This window comes from Myotis daubentonii, chromosome 9 (genome assembly GCF_963259705.1).
Source record: "Myotis daubentonii chromosome 9, mMyoDau2.1, whole genome shotgun sequence".
NCBI classification, from domain to species: domain Eukaryota; kingdom Metazoa; phylum Chordata; class Mammalia; order Chiroptera; family Vespertilionidae; genus Myotis; species Myotis daubentonii.
In genome coordinates, this window is record NC_081848.1 from 15,979,261 (window position 1) to 15,996,378 (window position 17,118).

Consider the following 17,118-nt stretch of genomic DNA (forward strand, 5'->3'; position numbering starts at 1 on the left):
CTTTCTAGTGTCAATAAGATGTTAAAGAGCTTTAGAATTAAATGTTTTTCCAGTATCTTTTTTTAGGTTATATAAATAGATGTTTTATGACAGTCTCAGATTCAGCTGCCACTGGCTTACAATATCCATGGATATACACTGAGATTGCCTTAATAAGTAAACTACTGATGTAAATACAGTTCTTCCAATGAAGCACAAGAGAAAATAATTTTATTTTGCTAACCTGTTCCTAGTAGAGAAGTAACAATTATTCCCAATAGACTCTGAGGAAAATGGTAAAGCAGCAGAAGCATTTTAAACAGTAATAGCAATTTTATAGGTGGGAAGTAGGAGAAAAGATGACTTTTTAATTAAATGCAGATAATGGTTAGTTATCTGATATGATATAGGAATATTTTCTCCTATAAAATTCAAGAAATTAACATTTGTTCAATGTACATAATTATTTGCTGATTTTTTTTTTTTAATTTTCACCCGAGAATATTTTTTTCATTGATTTCTAGAGCAAGTGGGAGAGAAGAAGGGATGAGGGGGGAGAGAGAGAAACACTGACGTAAGACACATTGATTGGTTACCTCCCCCATGTGTCCCTACTAGGGCTGGGGAACCTGCAAGCGAGTACATGCCCTTGACCAGGAATCCAGTCGACAACCCTTCAGTCTGAAGGCTGATGCTCTAACCACTGAGTAATTAATTGGCCAGGGCTACTGCTGATTTTATATGAAATATTTTCTCTGCTTTCTATAAATGTGTATATACTAAAAGAGCTTTTCCCCACTTCCTGGAATGAAATAAACTCCAGTGTCCCTGGAGCTAAATAAGGGCAGCAAAACATTAAAAATTGCATCCTGTTGCTGTGTTTAGTATTTACAAAATAAGATTATTAGGGCAAACTATCTCTTAAATGGAATATAATTGACTTTATAATTATTTAATTTCTTATTGGCTGTTGCTGAATCTGTGCTCTTTCAACTCAGTACTGGAATCATTTTTGAAATGTCTTTAGATTGTTTAAATTATTAATTTTAGAATTAATGATACTTTTACAATTATAAATTAGTGTTTTCCTTCCTTTCCACATGGCTTTCTCTTTAAAAGAATTTTTACAATTTTTTATGAGTTATCTTTTTAAATGTACATAAACTGGCATAGCATATCTAAAACATGCTTTTTGATAGTATTCTGTATGTCACTCTAGAAACATACATAGGCCTTTCTAACAGTTGAAAAAAATCCCTTCCATCCTGGTTGAGAAGCAGCATGATTTAGTGAGAAGAATAGGAGTTTTAGAGTCAAACAAAAATTGGTAAAAAATACAGTTCACTACTTATTAGTTTGTTACCTTGGAGGGGTCACATGGCCTTTCTAATTTCTAACTTCATTTGCAAAACAAGGCTATCCTGGCAAGGGTGGTGAGGGTTGAGAGAATATGGGCTTAACATAACGAACATAGGTATTTATAGTTTGGTAATTCTCCTTTCAACTTGTATATTGAGACAAATGAAACAAATATTAAATTCTAAATATTTTACATTTTCCTCTAGGAATACGGGGTGCTTTGCATTCAGGAATACAGAAAAAGCAGCAAAGTGGAGTCAGGTACACGGAACAGCTTCATGGGCTTGAAGGATCACCTGGGGCACGACCTAGGCCACCTTTGTGTGGAGAGCACTGACCCACATTTAAGCACATCTGTACCTTGGCCAATGGTAGAAAAACCAACAATGGATAAAGTTAATTCCGGGAAGGCAGGAAAGGAGGTGTCTGAAGAGAATGCGAGCTCCGGTGACTCTGAAGAAAGCACAAATTCTGATCATGAGTCAGAACAATTGAGTAGCATTTCGGTAGAGCCATGCTTGTTAACCAAGACTCACAGACAACTCTGTAGGTCTCCCTGTTTAGAGCCTCATGTCCTCAAAGGCAGTGAAATCTTACAAGACTTGACACCCGAAGAGCCCCAGACCACATCCAAGGAAGTGAAGAAACCCCCTGACGTGGTGCGAGAATACCAAACGAAACTGGAGTTTGCACTTAAGTTAGGTTATTCTGAAGAACAAGTTCAGCTTGTGCTGAACAAACTTGGTACTGACGCTTTAATCAATGATATTTTGGGAGAACTTGTCAAACTTGGAAATAAAAGTGAGGCTGAACAAACAGTTAGTACAGTGAACAGTATAATGCGGGAAACGTCTTCCCTGGAATCTCAGCGGTCTGATTCTCCGATGCAAGAGATTGTCACGGATGATGGAGAAAACCTGAGACCGATCGTTATTGATGGCAGCAACGTGGCAATGAGGTAAGGGGGGAAATCATCAGTGATTACTACCAAGTCATCTTTAAGAGGTATTTCTAATTTTGTGACTGTTTCTCTTCTAACAGTTGTTAAAGTCAAGTTTATTCTGCATCCTAACATTAACTTACATATGTCTAGTTGTATCTCTTTTAATGATCTCTCTCTCTACTTCTAGAGTGGTCAGCCATTTTCTCTCCATCTGTCCCTAAATAGAGACCTCCTTCCCAGATATGTTTCTTTTTTTTATCTTCTGGCCCTATTACTATTGCTATAAAAATTAGCATTTGTTCCTGGCTTAGTGTTAACCACTAGTTTTAAATGAAGAATTTGAGTACAATAATAGTCCACAGTTTTGTTTGGCTCAGTGGATAGAGCGTCAGCCTGTGGACTGAAGGGTCTTGGGTTCGATTCTGGTCAAGGGCACAGGCCCGGGTTTTGGGCTCAATCCCCAGTAGGGAGCGTGCAGGAGGCAGCAGATCAATGATTCTCTCTCATCATTGATGTTTCTATCTCTCTCTCTCCCTCTTCCTTCCTCTCTGAAATCAAAAAAATTATATTTTTAGAAAAGAAAAAAACACAGTTATTTTAGAAAATAAACTATCTTTATGATTTGGGAACAAATAGTTTCAATTTTTATTTTGCCTAAGAGATGTAATTCAAAAAAATTATTTAGGAACTGAGAGGGGAAAAACAAATGCAGAACTTCTAATGAAATATTTTTATAAAATATTTTATAAAATTGTTGATGGCTTAAAATTTAAAGTGCATCTAAATTCAATTAGTACTGTACAGATAACTGTCCACAATGTTTAGGACACTGGGGACATACAGATATATGAAGGCATCAATTATTCTTTATAGAGCTCAGAATTTTATATATTGCTTCTCAAAAGGTGATCTAAGAACTTGTTAAAAATTTCAACAATAAAGATACATTTTAAAAATAATTAAAGCACATTCTAGGACAGTGCTGTCCAATGGAAAAATCATGTGTGGCACATGTGTCATTTAAATTATCTGGTACCTCCCTCGGTCCCTCCCCCATCCTCCCTTCCATTCTCTCTCAAAGTCAGTGGAAAAAATACCCTACCATGAGGATTAAAGATAAATAAAAGAAACAGGTAAAATGAATGTAAATAATAAATTTTGTTTAGCCTAATATAGCCAAAATATCACTATAACATATAATCAATTAAAAAATTGTTAATGAGATATTTTGAATTGTTCCTTTCATATGTCTTCAAGTTGAGCATCTTACCCTCACAGCACACCTCATTTCAGACTTTCAATACTGCATGTGCTCAATAGCCACATGTAGCTAGCTAGCACCTATTGCACAGTGTCGTTCTAGAGACCTACCTAGTCCACACACAGACCTGTCAAGTCCAGATCAAGGTATAGACATCTCCTTTTGTAAGCAGTACCCCACTATAATGATGCATACTGAAGTTTGAGCACCACTGTTTTTAGTAGGGGATAACAGATACTTCTGCATAGGGTGTAAGAAAGGTCAACTTGTCCAAATAACCTTTGTAGGTGGAAGCTATAGTATCTTACTTGCAGTTATAAGCAAATGAAACTTACAGGATTTAAATTACTTGCCCAAGGTATAATATACTATCAATACAAATACGTCTGACTTCAAAATCTATACATTCTTTTTTAATATTTTTATTGATTTTTATATAGGAAAAACGATAGAAACATCAATGATAGAGAATCATTGATCGGCTGTCTCCTGCATGCCCCCCACTGGGGATCGAACCTGCAACCCAGGCTTGTGCCCTTTACCAGAATCGAACCTGGGACCCTTCAATCCACAGGCTGACTCTCCATCCACTGAGTCAAACCAGCCAGGGATATACATTTTTTTTTTAATCATATAATGAAAGACAAAAGCAAGTTGCAAAGGTTCAAGCCTGATCTTACAAGGCCTTGAATACCAGGCTAGGAAATTTAAGGTTGGCCCTAATCCAAAGGTAATTGAAGATTTTTTAGGAGGGGAATGTCAAGAGTAGAGTTATGCCTTAAGCTGATACCTGGCAGTGATGTTTAAAGTGGATTATAGGAGGGAGGAGATGAGTTTGGATGCAAACAACCGTTTTATAAGAGAGGGCTTTCAATGTCAGAGCAGTATGCCCAGCCAGAGTGGCTCCATTATTTTGAGCATCTTCCTATGCACCAAAGAGCAGCTGTTCATCAGGGCACATACCTGACTTGGGGCTTGACCTCCCAGAGAGTTTCTCTTTCACATCGATGTCTCTCTCCCTCCCTCCCTTCCTCTCTCTAAGCATGTCCTTGGGTGAGGATTAAAATTGATGATAGATAGATAGATAGATTGATAGACAGATAGATGATTGATAGATAATAGATAGATGATAGATAAATGATAGATGGATGATAAATGATAGATGATAGATAGATAGATAGATAGATTGATAGACAGATAGATGATTGATAGATAATAGATAGATGATAGATAAAAGATAGATAGATGGATGATAAATGATAGATGATAGATAGATAGGTAGATAGATAATAAATGTATGTATGTATGTCATAGTGGTATGAAGTATGTATGTGACCTTGAGAGGTCTTTCCAAAAATAACCTCTCTGTTTAATCTTTTCCAAACATGGCCACATAATGATTTTTTTTTTCTGATAATAATCCAGAACTAGTGAACAATTACAGGCAGTCCTCAGATTACGTCCGACTTGACATACATCGTTTCGTGGTTACGTCACTATCTCCCATCTATTAAAAAAAAAAAAGTTCCGTTATTTCAACGTATGCACATATGTGCTTTATGTTTTCTATTATTTATTTACCACAAGTAAAGGTCAGGAATTGTTATCTTTCTTTTAGATTTTTTTTACTGTTTCACTTCATTACTACTGTGTCTGTGCTCCATGTGAGTGATGTAGGTGCTTATGTAGGTACGTTCCGACTTATGACGATGGCGAAAATCGCGTTATGTCGCTCTGTAGGAACGGATCTCCGACGTAACCCAAGGACCTACTATACCTTAGCATGATAATATTTAGGGTCCAAATACCATGAATTTGCTAAACGAGAGAGTAATAAGGGAAGACGTAATAGGTCCTAGAATAGCCCCTGCAACCATAGCCCAGTACCAGAATCACCAGAGGGGTTCTTACAAATCCAGGCCTCAACCCTCAGAGAATCTGACGTTTTTTTAACTGCCAAGGTATTTCTAATGCATAGCTTGGGTCAATGAACTATTCAAGATTCACAGTGTGGATATCTACAGGTCAGGAGGTAAAAGAAAGTGATAATCCAGGGAGAAAGTATTGTGAAAAATGTGTTAGAAAAAAGCATGGTGTGCCCTGGCTGGTATGGCTCCGTTGGTTGGAGTGTCATCCCGTATACCAAAGGGTGGCAAGTTCAATTCCAAGTCAGGGGTATGTACGGAAAGCAACCAATCAATGGTTCTCTCTTACATCAATATTTCTCTCTTTCCCCTCCACCCCCTCTCTCAAATCAATAAGTAAATAAGTATATCCTCAGGTGAGGATAAAAAAAAAGAAGAGCCCTAGCTGGTTTGGCTCAGTGGATGGAGCATTGACCTATGGACTGAAGGGTCCCAGGTTCAATTCCAGTCGAGGGCACATGCCTGGGTTGTGGGCTGGATCCCCAGTAGGGGGCGTGCAAGAGGCAGCCAATCAATGATTCTCATCACAGATGTTTCTATCTCCCTCTCCCTTCCTCTCTGAAATCAATAAAAATATATGAAGGACGGGAGGGAGGGAGGGAGGGAGGGAGGGAGGGAGGAAGGAAGGAAGGAAGGAAGGAAGGAAGGAAGGAAGGAAGGAAGGAAGGAAGGAAGGAAGGAAGAAAAAAGCATACTGTTAGAAAAACCAGGAGACATGCAAATGGCATCAAATTCAAAGAGACTTTAAGGAGAAAATGCCCTGTGTGTTGTACTAAAAAAAAGATCAGAGGACATGACAGCCAGGAAATCCTTGTCTTCAAGAATGCCATATGATATTAAAGATAGAAGCCCAATTGCAGGATGTCAAGAAATGAAGGAATAGCACTAGACTTCTGTTCTAGAACTAGGGGTCCAGTGCATGAATTCGTGCACCTTGAAAGGAATTGTGGGCCGAGTGGCACAGGGGCAGCTCTTGGCCCATCCTCTGCACCCCAACCCAGCCTTTCCCACCATGGCCCCCAGTCCCCTGTCTGCCAGCAGCCCTGCTCCTGCCACTGCTGTTCCCACATGCTGATGGCACTGGCCCCGATCGCACCCGCTGATGGCACGGAGAGATTGGGGCCAGTACCATCAACAGGTGCGAGTGGCGGCTGCTGCCCTGGTCACCCCTCAGGAGCAGGGGGAGGTGGAGAAGCCCTCAGGGACAATCGGGGCCGGCAGCCACCGCTCACACCCACTGACGGTGCCAAGTGATCGGAATCAGCGCTGGGTGCCAGCAGCGGGAGTGAGCGGTGGCTCCAGTACCAATGGCTACCAGCCCCGATCGCCCCTTAGGGCTTCTCCACCTCCCTCTGCTCCTGAGGGGAGATTGGGACCAGCAGCCGCCACTCGCACCTGCTGACTACGCCGAGCAATCAGGGCCGGTACCGGATGCCAACAGCAGGTACAAGCAGCGGCTCTGGCACTGGCAGCGGGTGTGAGCATCGGGCAGGACTGCAGTGCTCAGGAGCAAAGAATTTTCAGTAACCACCAGAGGCTCGCCCCAATGACAGCGACTGGCGCCCTGCCTTGATCTGGCACCCCTGCTCACCTCCACCATCCTGCCATGGACAGTGCCCGCCATGTTCCGCGCTCTGCTGCCAGCTGCCCATGCCCACTATGTTCTGGATGCACCCCCTGGTGGTCAGCACGCGTCATAGCTGTTGAGTTGTTCCGCTGTTTGGTCTATTTGCATATTAGGGTTTTATATAGATGATAGATAGATAGATAGGTAGATAGATAGATAGATAGATAGATAGATAGATAGATAGATAGATAGATAGATGTTGACAGAGGAAGGGAAGAAAGAGAAGGAAGAGAAGTTGGGAAAGGATTTTGTTTTGTTTTTAAGAATGAAACTATATAAGCTGAGGGGATGGGAAAGTCTCCACAGGAGAGGAGCTGACATATGAGTTAAATTTTTGAAGCAAAGTTCTAAAGGAGGAGACAAGAAAGGCCAAAGTAGGAGATTTGTCATTGGAGGAAATGCAGGCCTTGGAGGGGGAAGAGAGCTTTGGATTTATACAGCCTGGAAATGAACGTTTAAGATGGATATCATCAGGATAAATGATGGCACAGTTGGGTCAGCCTGATGTTAACTCACAGAACCAAAACCTAGTTCTCAATGGAAATTAAAAGTCCTTGAACAACTGAAAATTGGCGGAACACTAAACAATGCTCATCCCACGTGGTGAAAATTATCCATAGCAGAGCTCTAATGTGAACAAAGCGATGGCATAACTAAGGCATTTCAGATCTCTTCTTATGTAGTTATGAAAACAAACTTCCACCCCACACTGTTCTGCATGGTCATGTCCCTTGCTGTCAATATGGGCGATGCAGATTCGGGCCTTCTCTCCGTCGTGTACTTTAGTGGAAGTGCCGTAGGCATTCCAGGACTGAGCAAGCCGACAGGAAATTTTGTTATAGCAACATTTTACCGTCAGTCACAATAAAACATACCACATCCATAACTTTGAAAGTACCGGGACTCATAAAAACTCATAGTAAACAGTTTACATTCTGCCATTTATGAGATCTACTTAAAGTAGCAAAGTCGTTTAAAAATGCATATCTACTTCAGATCCAGAATCTTAATTTAACAAAGATGCAGAGAGATTTCACCCATTTCATGTCGCATAAAATATGACATGCTTTTACTTTTGAAATTAATTTTCTACTCGTAAGTTTAGCAAACCTATTCTGTAATAAATGTATACATATTGTAATAAGTCATAATAAGTAAATGTGGGGATGGGTTAAGAACAAAGTACTATTTTACTTCCTTCCTGATCTCTCAGATATATTCCCTATATAAGATTAATATATTTTCATTTCATTTAAATGCGAGCCATGGAACTGATATAAATTATTCTTTAAATGTAAACTAAAAGTAGGAAAGCCAAAGGCATTTTTATTAAAATTAGCACAATAGACTTTTTAAAAAATGTAATTCTCTACAGAATTCTAAGTTATTTATACTCCCTAGCCTCAGTTTGCAAAATTAAAAGGGGAAATTTTTATATTGCAGGCTTGTTATTAGAGATAATTAATACCAGTTATCTGGCATGTCATAGGTACTGAGTAAATTGCAGTTGTTATTACCTTAAAGAACTAGAATATAGTAACTAATATAATGAAAACTAGTTTTTTATTCAGTATTTAACAGTAGCAATTTAGCAGCCCATTTTATTTTCACTGCAGTTTATAGCATCAGTTTTCAATGATGATTGCTACAGTTTCATAAAGGAGACTTGCGCTTAAGATCTGGATGACTCCACAATTGCACAGGGACAAGGTACATAGCTAGAGTATATAGCTGAGGGTCCCAAAATTTCAGGGTCCTGTATTGCCTTGGGGGAGCATACATCTAGTTTTGACTTACTTAATATCCTATTTCAAATGTGTCACCTTAATAGAAGCTCTGGATATGTTTGTTGAATGAGCAAAAATTGAGATAAATACCCAGAACGTAGTCTAGCATAATTTGTGACAGGTATTTCACTGCTAGATATAGGAGCAAAGGGGACATAGTACGCAAAAGTAAAAAAGAGGGTAAAGTAAGTTTAGAGAAAGCCCTAAACTTTTGCATATAAAATGTTAAGCATTCAAAAAGTGCTTGGTTTCTGAAACATGAAAAAAATGAAATTTACATTTAGTGGAGCTGGGCTAAAGATTCCTGACAAAAAGCTGCAGTTAATTTTAATTCTTAAAAAAAAGAAAATAATTTAGCAAATTGGTCATTCAGCAAATGGGTCTCTTTCCTTAATAGGGCAGGTACTTGATTATAGAGATATAAAATTTCTGAAATGAAATTCTATGATATTGAGATTTTTATTTCCTCTAAGTAGCTTTACAAGCCTTCACATTTGTGATTCCATTAAACTTGAGATGGTTTAGCAGTGAAGTAGAGAATTAAGTCTATCCACGTAGATGTAATAGTTTAAATTCATATTTTTCCTTAAACGAATCCAGCACTCTTTTAATCTGTAGTTTTACGTTAGATGATTTGTCAGTTCACTAATGATGTACAACCTTGTGAGCCATCGGGGATGGGAGTATGACCAGTTGAGTGTCGTAACCCTTGATTCCTGAAAGTCCTTGATTTCTTCAATATGCTTTCATGACTTTATTAAAATTAACTATATCTCTATATTCTACTTTAGCTTCTACCAGATGTTATAAAAGACAAGGGGCCTGGTGCATGAAATTTGTGCATGGGGTGGGGGGGTCCTCAGCCTGACCTCCACCCTCTCCAATCTGGGAGCCCTCAGGAGACATCCTACTGACGGCTTAGGCCTGCTCACCGTGGTTCTCTGCTCTCTGCAGACCTGCCTGCTTGATGCCACCGCAGACCCTGGTGTCTGCTCTCTTGGGGGCCCTGCGGAGGACTGCTTGCCCCTTGGTGCCACAGCCAGGGGCAAGCAGGGCCCTACTGTCGGCTCGCTCGCTGAGGGGGATGTTCCCGCCCCACCCCTGGCCGTTTGCGCGCGCACTGGCTCGGAGCACTGGCTCGGAGCACCTGGGTCCCAGGGATGTTCCCGCCCCGCCCTCTCGGCGCCTGCATATGCAAATTAAACCTCCATCTTTGCCAGGTTAATTTGCATACTCACTCCTGATTGGCTTTGGGGCGTCACGAAGGTATAGTCAATTTGCATCTTTCTCTTTTATTAGTGTAGATAAGAATGGTGAACAAGGAAAACCCAGAGCCTCAGCACTGCTGCTGCATTATGCTGTAGCACAAATTCTTCTGTTGAGTCAGAGAGGAAGCTGGACACTTTTCTTTTTGATATGAACAAACTACTGAAACTCCACCACCACCACACACCATTATAAGCTCTCTATCTTGGACACTGAAGCTAGGTTTCTGGGTTTAGATCAAATCTCCAGACGGTGGGTAAGCAATATTGGTGCATGTTTGTGTAGAATATTAGGACAAATATTTTCTTTGCTAATAATCTCAGGTGGATCACTTTTAGCCAGTAGGATTCATGCTATTGAATTTAAGCAAGGAAGAAGTGGCATATCATTTGCCTTTAAGAAAGATCACTCTGCAGATAAATTTAGAGAATTTGAACACTAAGACTGGAGACAAGGAGACCTACTTACATTTAAAAAATATATGCAAAGGTTAAGTTGTAGACAACTCCTGGAAAAAAAGATGAACTAAGAATATTATGACTTTTCTCTACCAATAAAATGGTATAGAATAGAGAAATAAAGCAACCATTTTCTTGACAGTTTTCACTCCTCCCCCGCCTCCCCCCCACCAACCCCCAAAAAAGGAATGCGTTAGAAACCAGCTGCTGTTGGTATAAATCTGAGTGTTAACTGAATATAGAAAAGCACTCCTTACTATCATTTTGTTAAAGTTGAACAGAAACCAGATGTAGATTTTAGAATTAGAATATGAACAGAGAAAATGTATAAGTTTGCCCAGCCAGTGTGGCTCAGTGGTTGAGCATCAACCTATGAACCAGGAGATCAGGATTTGATGCCCCCAGGTTGCAGGCTGTATCCCCAGTGGGGGGTGTGCAGGAGGCAGCTGATCAATAATTCTCTCTCATCATTGATGTTTCTACCTCTCTCTCCCTCCTTTCCGCTCTGAAATCAATAAAAATATATTTTAAAAAAAGAAAATGTATAAGTTGTGATAATCTTTCTATCAAGAACAGCTCATATATTTGTAACATACAAGCAAAATTTAGCAGTCTGTATAAATGGATTTTAAACTTCTATTGAATCTTTTTAAAAGTACAGGGCCTTTTGCCTGGTTTGTGAAGGCATAAGAAATTGAGAACTCCTTTCTGTGTCAGTTGAATATTGAAGGCCATTTTGCCTCCAGTTGTTTGGTGGACTTGCTGTCCTGTTGCCAGTTTGTCAGAGAAGTGCAGCACTGACTTATAGTTAATAAAATCCTCGTGGACACCTAGTCTGCATGTTTGGCTTAGACTGTAGGAGAGATTACAATTGCCAGAGTTCATTCAAAATTGTTTTTTGTCCCTCAACAAAAGTTTATTGAAATTATGTGTCATGAACCTGAACAACCTAATATGATAACTACAAGCCATATGTGGCAATCAAGCTTTTAAAATGTGTTTAGTCCAGTCCTGGCTGGGCGGCTCAGTTGATTGGAGCGTCATCCCATACACCAAAAGGTTGCAGGTTCAGTTCTGGTAAGGGCACATTCATAGGTTGAGGGTTCAATCCCAGTTGGGAGGCAGCAGATCAGTGTTTCTTTATTACATCGGTGTTTCCCTCTCCCTTTTCCTTTCTAAAAAAATTAATTAAAAAATGTCCTCAGGTGAGGATTAAACATACATGTCTAGTCCAAATTGAGATATTCTATAAATGTAAAATACATATCAGATTTTGAAAACTCAGTATAAAAATATTTAAAATAACTTTTATGTTGATTGTGTTAAAATTACCATTTTTGAAACATTGAGTTAAACACAATTTATTACTAAAATTAATGTCAACAGCTTTATACTTTTTTAAAATGTGCTATCCTAGAGCATCTAAAATTATATATGTGGTTCGCATTGTATTTCTATTGGATAGCCTCTCATTGGAATATGTTTTAAGCCCCTTAGTAGGAACTTAATATTAATTAAATAATTAATTAAAGGACAGCTCACATTCCCTCTAGGTGAGTGTCATAAGTGTTACAGGTTACTTAGTTGTATACCATTTCTCTTACTGTTTGAAGGAAAATCCATAGAGAGTAAGAAAAGAATCAGAATCAGAACTAGTTTTTTTCCATTGTTTAGTTAGATCACATGGAGTCTGACAAAGGCAAATATTAATTATATTCCACTGCATCTCTTTATAACCCTAAGTACATAATTTTAGTTGTCTTCAGTCATGAATTTTAATAGGCCAATGGTCAATAAACTTTCCTGTTATCTCAAATGTGTTTGTTTAAACCCTAACCTAGCAAACATCAACATCAATAGTCCTATTTCATATGAATAAAGTTAATTACAGTTCACCTAACTAGTGTTAGTAATTATAAGAAATGGGAAAAGTTACTCAATTATAAGAAATAAGAAAAAAGTGACTAGAGTCAATGCTTTCTATTTTTGTTAATATTGAAGACATTTTTACATCTACTTAACAGCTATGTTCTCTTCAGCTTTTTTAGACTGATCACCCCCTTGGATATGGATTAGCTACAAGTGCTTCCTATTATTAACTTTGGTTTCAAATTATGGACCTTATAAGGTCAAAGAAATCTTTCTTCTTTTCTTTTTCCTTACCCTCTCCCATTCTGAAAATTCTCTCTCTAAGCCAAACTGCTGTTATGTCTGTAACCAACTGGAGGCTAATAGTAAGTATTTCATGTCAAGACTTCCATTGTAATTTTGATGTTGGATATTTTCATTGTCCTAAATCATTAATTTCTTAGACTTTCTTTTCCTCCAAAGCAGTACAATCCTGAAAATCTTGCATGGAAGCCCAGTGTTTACAACAAACAAAAGCAGAGATCGGTTTGGGTTGGGGTGCATAGGTGGAGCTGTGTTTCCCACTTAAACTTGCTTCCCCTGCTCCCAAAAGGGCCTCTGAGCCACACTGTGCAACTGTATTTGTAGCAGGGGAGCGTGGATTTAGTTTTTTGGTGGTATGTTCAGTATTTAGCATCCCGATAACTAGATTTAGCCTCAAATTAATCTTAGAAAAGAAATCGGAGGTAACAGATTTGAATAGCTATAAGAGTGACAAAACAGCATCAATCAATTACAAGTAGTAAGTAAATTGTAGAAAGTAAAAGAAAGAATTCTAGATGCCACGAGTCAGCACATGAAGGTAATATGTTCTCAAATACAATATGAACTTTACTTAGACAACAATGATAGGAAGTCAGGTGCCTGGTTTCCATATTGAAGGTGCTATCCAGCTGCAAGCGTTTCTCTGCTTCAGGGACATAGGCTGTAAGAATTTCTTCGTAACAGTCATCAAACATGGAAAATATATTAATGAAGAGCATTTTAAAGCCATTTTTCTAAGAATCCTTTGAAATTAAAATCTATTTTCATATGTCCAACTCTGTTTATGCATAATGAGACCGTATTTTCACTGCAGTGGCCTACTCATCAAAGCCATCTATCTCTATTTAGTAGTGGTACTAGTTTTAGTAGTAGTAGCATTAATATTATGTTCATTGGTAGTAGTATTAAATATGCCATTCTAGGTTTAATTTTCATAATTACATTTTAGATTTATGGAAAGACTTTTCATGAATAGCTTTTCTTTTATCACATTACTTAGTACATAAATTTTAGAATATAAGAAAGTAAAAATCACCTATGGTTTTCAAGTTTCTGTATAACATTATAAGTAATACATTAATTCAGAACAAGAACTAAAGCAAAATCAAATTGAGGAAATAAGATAATTGAAAAGAGATTCCTTTGTTCTCCCTTTTATTTTCAATGCCATGAAAAATAAAAAGAGGGGGTTCCCTTTAATAATAAATTACTTCATTCCCTTTTTTTAAGTTTCCTTTTTTTTTTTTATTGCTCCTTATGTTTGCCACTGGAAGAGAACAGTTATAATTCTGAAATAACTCTTCCTGTCCTGTGGTTAATCTAGACAATGATATGTGTATATATAACTTAAGAAAGTATAATATGTGAGATTATATTTCCTAGGTATATCAAATACTAAGGTTCCATATTGAAGTTCCAAAGTACATTAAAACGTGTTTCCCTGCATTTTTCTCTGCATTACAAAATATGCCTTTATGACCTATTAACCATAATTGGTGATATTTAATGGCACATTACTAAGCAAGTATGCTTCAATTCTCTAGTGCAGCAGTTCTCAACCTGTGGGTCGCGACCCCTTTGGGGGTCGAACAACCCTTTCACAGGGTTCGCCTAAGGCCATCGGAAAACACATATATAATTACATATTGTTTTTGTGATTAATCAGTATGCTTTAATTATGTTCAATTTGTAACAATGAAAATACATCCTGCATATCAGATATTTACATTACGATTCATAACAGTAGCAAAATTACAGTTATGAAGTAACAATGAAAATAATTTTATGGTTGGGGGTCACCACAACATGAGGAACTGTATTAAAGGGTCGCAGCATTAGGAAGGTTGAGAACCACTGCTCTAGTGGGAGTATGTATATATGGTGTTGATAAAAGATGTAGCAAATGCATTATTTTGACTGTTGATTGAATTGCCCTTCTGTTGAAGACAGAAAAGAATTTATTTGGTTTTCAAATTAGTTAGAGTAGTATATATGAATAAATTAAATATAATCCCATTAGATGTAAGGCAAAATAAGTTAGGGTAATGAAAAGTTATGCCAGTGAAAGTCTTACATTTGTCAAAGATAAACTGTGTTCATTTTAGCTTCCCTTGGTTTCCAATTTCAAATTCAAAGGGGGTTGCTGTCTCTGAAACTGAATGGGAGTGCCTGGGTAGAAGTCATGGGACCTCAGTTATCCCCGTCCAGACTCCAGCAGCCCTTTCACAGCGTGGTCTGTAAATTAATTTCATCTGATTGTCTGAAATTATAATTCAGTGAATTATAGAAATCTGTTGGGGAAGTTGCGATGACTAATAAATCAACAATAAGTTGCCATTGATGTTAGAAAGCCTCTAGAGCTCTCCAAAATCTGGCCCAGACCCCAGCACGCATTTACTATCAGTATATGTAAGCACATGTTCACTGCCTCAGTGCCTTGTCTCCCAAGGGCTTCAAATACCCTCTCCCTGGAGGGCAGCCCTTCGTTTATGCAGCAGGTCTCTTCCCAGCAGGTCACAGCACTAAGAAGACTGACTCCGTCCTCTCACAGAGGACCTCTTTGCTCAGGAGCCTCACTGGAGAAAGAGCAGGTGGAAGGTTGTTCAGAGATACCCACAATGTGTGTGTTTTTCTGGGTTCGGGTGAAACCAGAAAGGTCAGTAGAAAATGCGTGGCTCCAGGATCCATAAGAAAGGACAGGAGAAGATGAAAGCAGGAAAAAGAAATGTGCATATGAAGGCTTTCCATTCCCAGCTCGGGGGCTCTCCAGTTATGTCCATTTTGCTCCTTAGTTTCCACTATTTACCAGGTATTTCCTGTCTGGTTTCTTGGGGGGAAGAGTCTCCTGGTGGAGGCAGTAAAGCTTCATAGTTAAGGAGGCCGCATTCCTGCGTCTTCCCCAGTCTCTCAGCATTCCTCTTCCAGTGTCCCTGGCTTCTTACAGTGGCGTCGTACTGACTCTCCATTCGGGAGTCCTCTTGTTTGTTGGTGTTTCCAGAAAAAGGTTTCCTCCCTCTGTGAACAATTCTAACTGGGCAGGTAACACTGCAGCCCTGCGTTTCTTTCTGTCTTCCCCTTTCTCCATTTCCCCCAAAACTGGATTGCTATTGCCAGTACCTGAGAAACTGTCTATCCTTCCCATCCAAGTACCTTTTCTCACTTCAGTTCCAGCAAGAAAGCTCCCACGGAGCTGGAGAATCCATCCCTGTTAAGTTAGAAAAGGCCCCAGTGATGGGCAGCCCTTCCAGGTCACCTGCTGCAGAAGGATTTCAAAGACTGCCATCAGCAGTTCCCCGCAGTGGGTGTCCCAGGCCTGAGGAGCAGCCTGAGCTGGAGGAGGTGCCCGAGCCCAGGGTACTCCCTTGTGAGGGTTATCCTTTGGCTTCATGATGCCTGTTTGATGAGTCGAGCAGAGTCATCAAGAGGCAAGACTCTTGCAGCAGCCAGTGTCTACCCTGCAGAGGGCTGCAGATGGCAATGTGCTGGGGAGCCCTGGTGCGTTTGGCAGAGCTTTCCAAAGCTCTGGAAGGTGACTCTTCAGGTGGGTAATATGAACGAGGGAAAGGGGCGTATGCACTCTCACCACAGCTGATATACCCAGCAATCCTGGGGGAGGAAAGGGTTTGCTCCCTGTGTGAGCAGTGAGTTCACAGAAGGCACGGGTCCCTGGGGCTCCAAAGGAATAGGGCTGATTTTTTTTTTTCACATTGAGATGAGAAGTAAGTTGGTTTGTATGGCACTGCAGTTGTAGTCTCATTTTGTTGTTTCCCTTTCTTCCAAGTTATCAGAGCAACCATTCGCCAGCCTGAGGCCTTCATTCTAGGACAGTCTTTTATCTGAATCCTCAGACTCCTTATTCCTTCCTGTTAATCATTTCTACTACCCTAGCTGTTTTGCATGTGGAATACCAGAGGATTCTCAAGGGTAGAATCCATATCAGAACATTTAGGTAGGGCTGGTAATTCTCTCTTCAAAGGGAAGTTACCCCCAGATCCTAAAGCCATTGGGAACCATCCAGCCAAGCAATGGTCATCTCCCAGACTGAGGTGAAGAACGGCGAAAGGAGCAACAGCAGAGAAGGGTTGAGAACCTGGAGACAAAAAGGAGCTTTCAGTTTCTTAATTCTTTATGGCTGTCCAGTTCGTTCATTTCCTGGGATCCAGAGATACCAGTAGTCCTTTTACTTAATGGATGTCTTTTCTAAAATCTCTCTAAAGATACCAGGAAAGAGCTTTCCTCTGGCCATTGCAAAACAGGATTTTATATGCTTGCCTGTTCCAAACATGACAGTAAGTTAAGGCTTTTAAGAAAGAGACCTGCTGGCAGGTTTCTTGTCGTTTG

General features: G+C 39.5%; 1 protein-coding gene and 1 long non-coding RNA gene across 7 annotated transcripts in view; both read left to right on the forward strand.

Annotated features, from left to right (window-relative positions):
* The window catches only part of LOC132240607 (uncharacterized), a 419,797-nt gene that overhangs the window by 149,666 nt on the left and 253,013 nt on the right, over nt 1-17,118 (forward strand). The gene's annotated exons all lie outside the window — the stretch shown is intronic.
* The window catches only part of ZC3H12C (zinc finger CCCH-type containing 12C), a 67,027-nt gene that overhangs the window by 28,746 nt on the left and 21,163 nt on the right, over nt 1-17,118 (forward strand). For all 6 annotated transcript variants that reach the window (XM_059708015.1, XM_059708012.1, XM_059708011.1 and 3 more), the window contains one exon: nt 1,545-2,296. In XM_059708015.1, coding sequence (XP_059563998.1) covers nt 1,617-2,296 — 680 coding nt within the window. In that variant the 5' untranslated portion in view covers nt 1,545-1,616. The remainder of the gene's footprint in view (nt 1-1,544; nt 2,297-17,118) is intronic.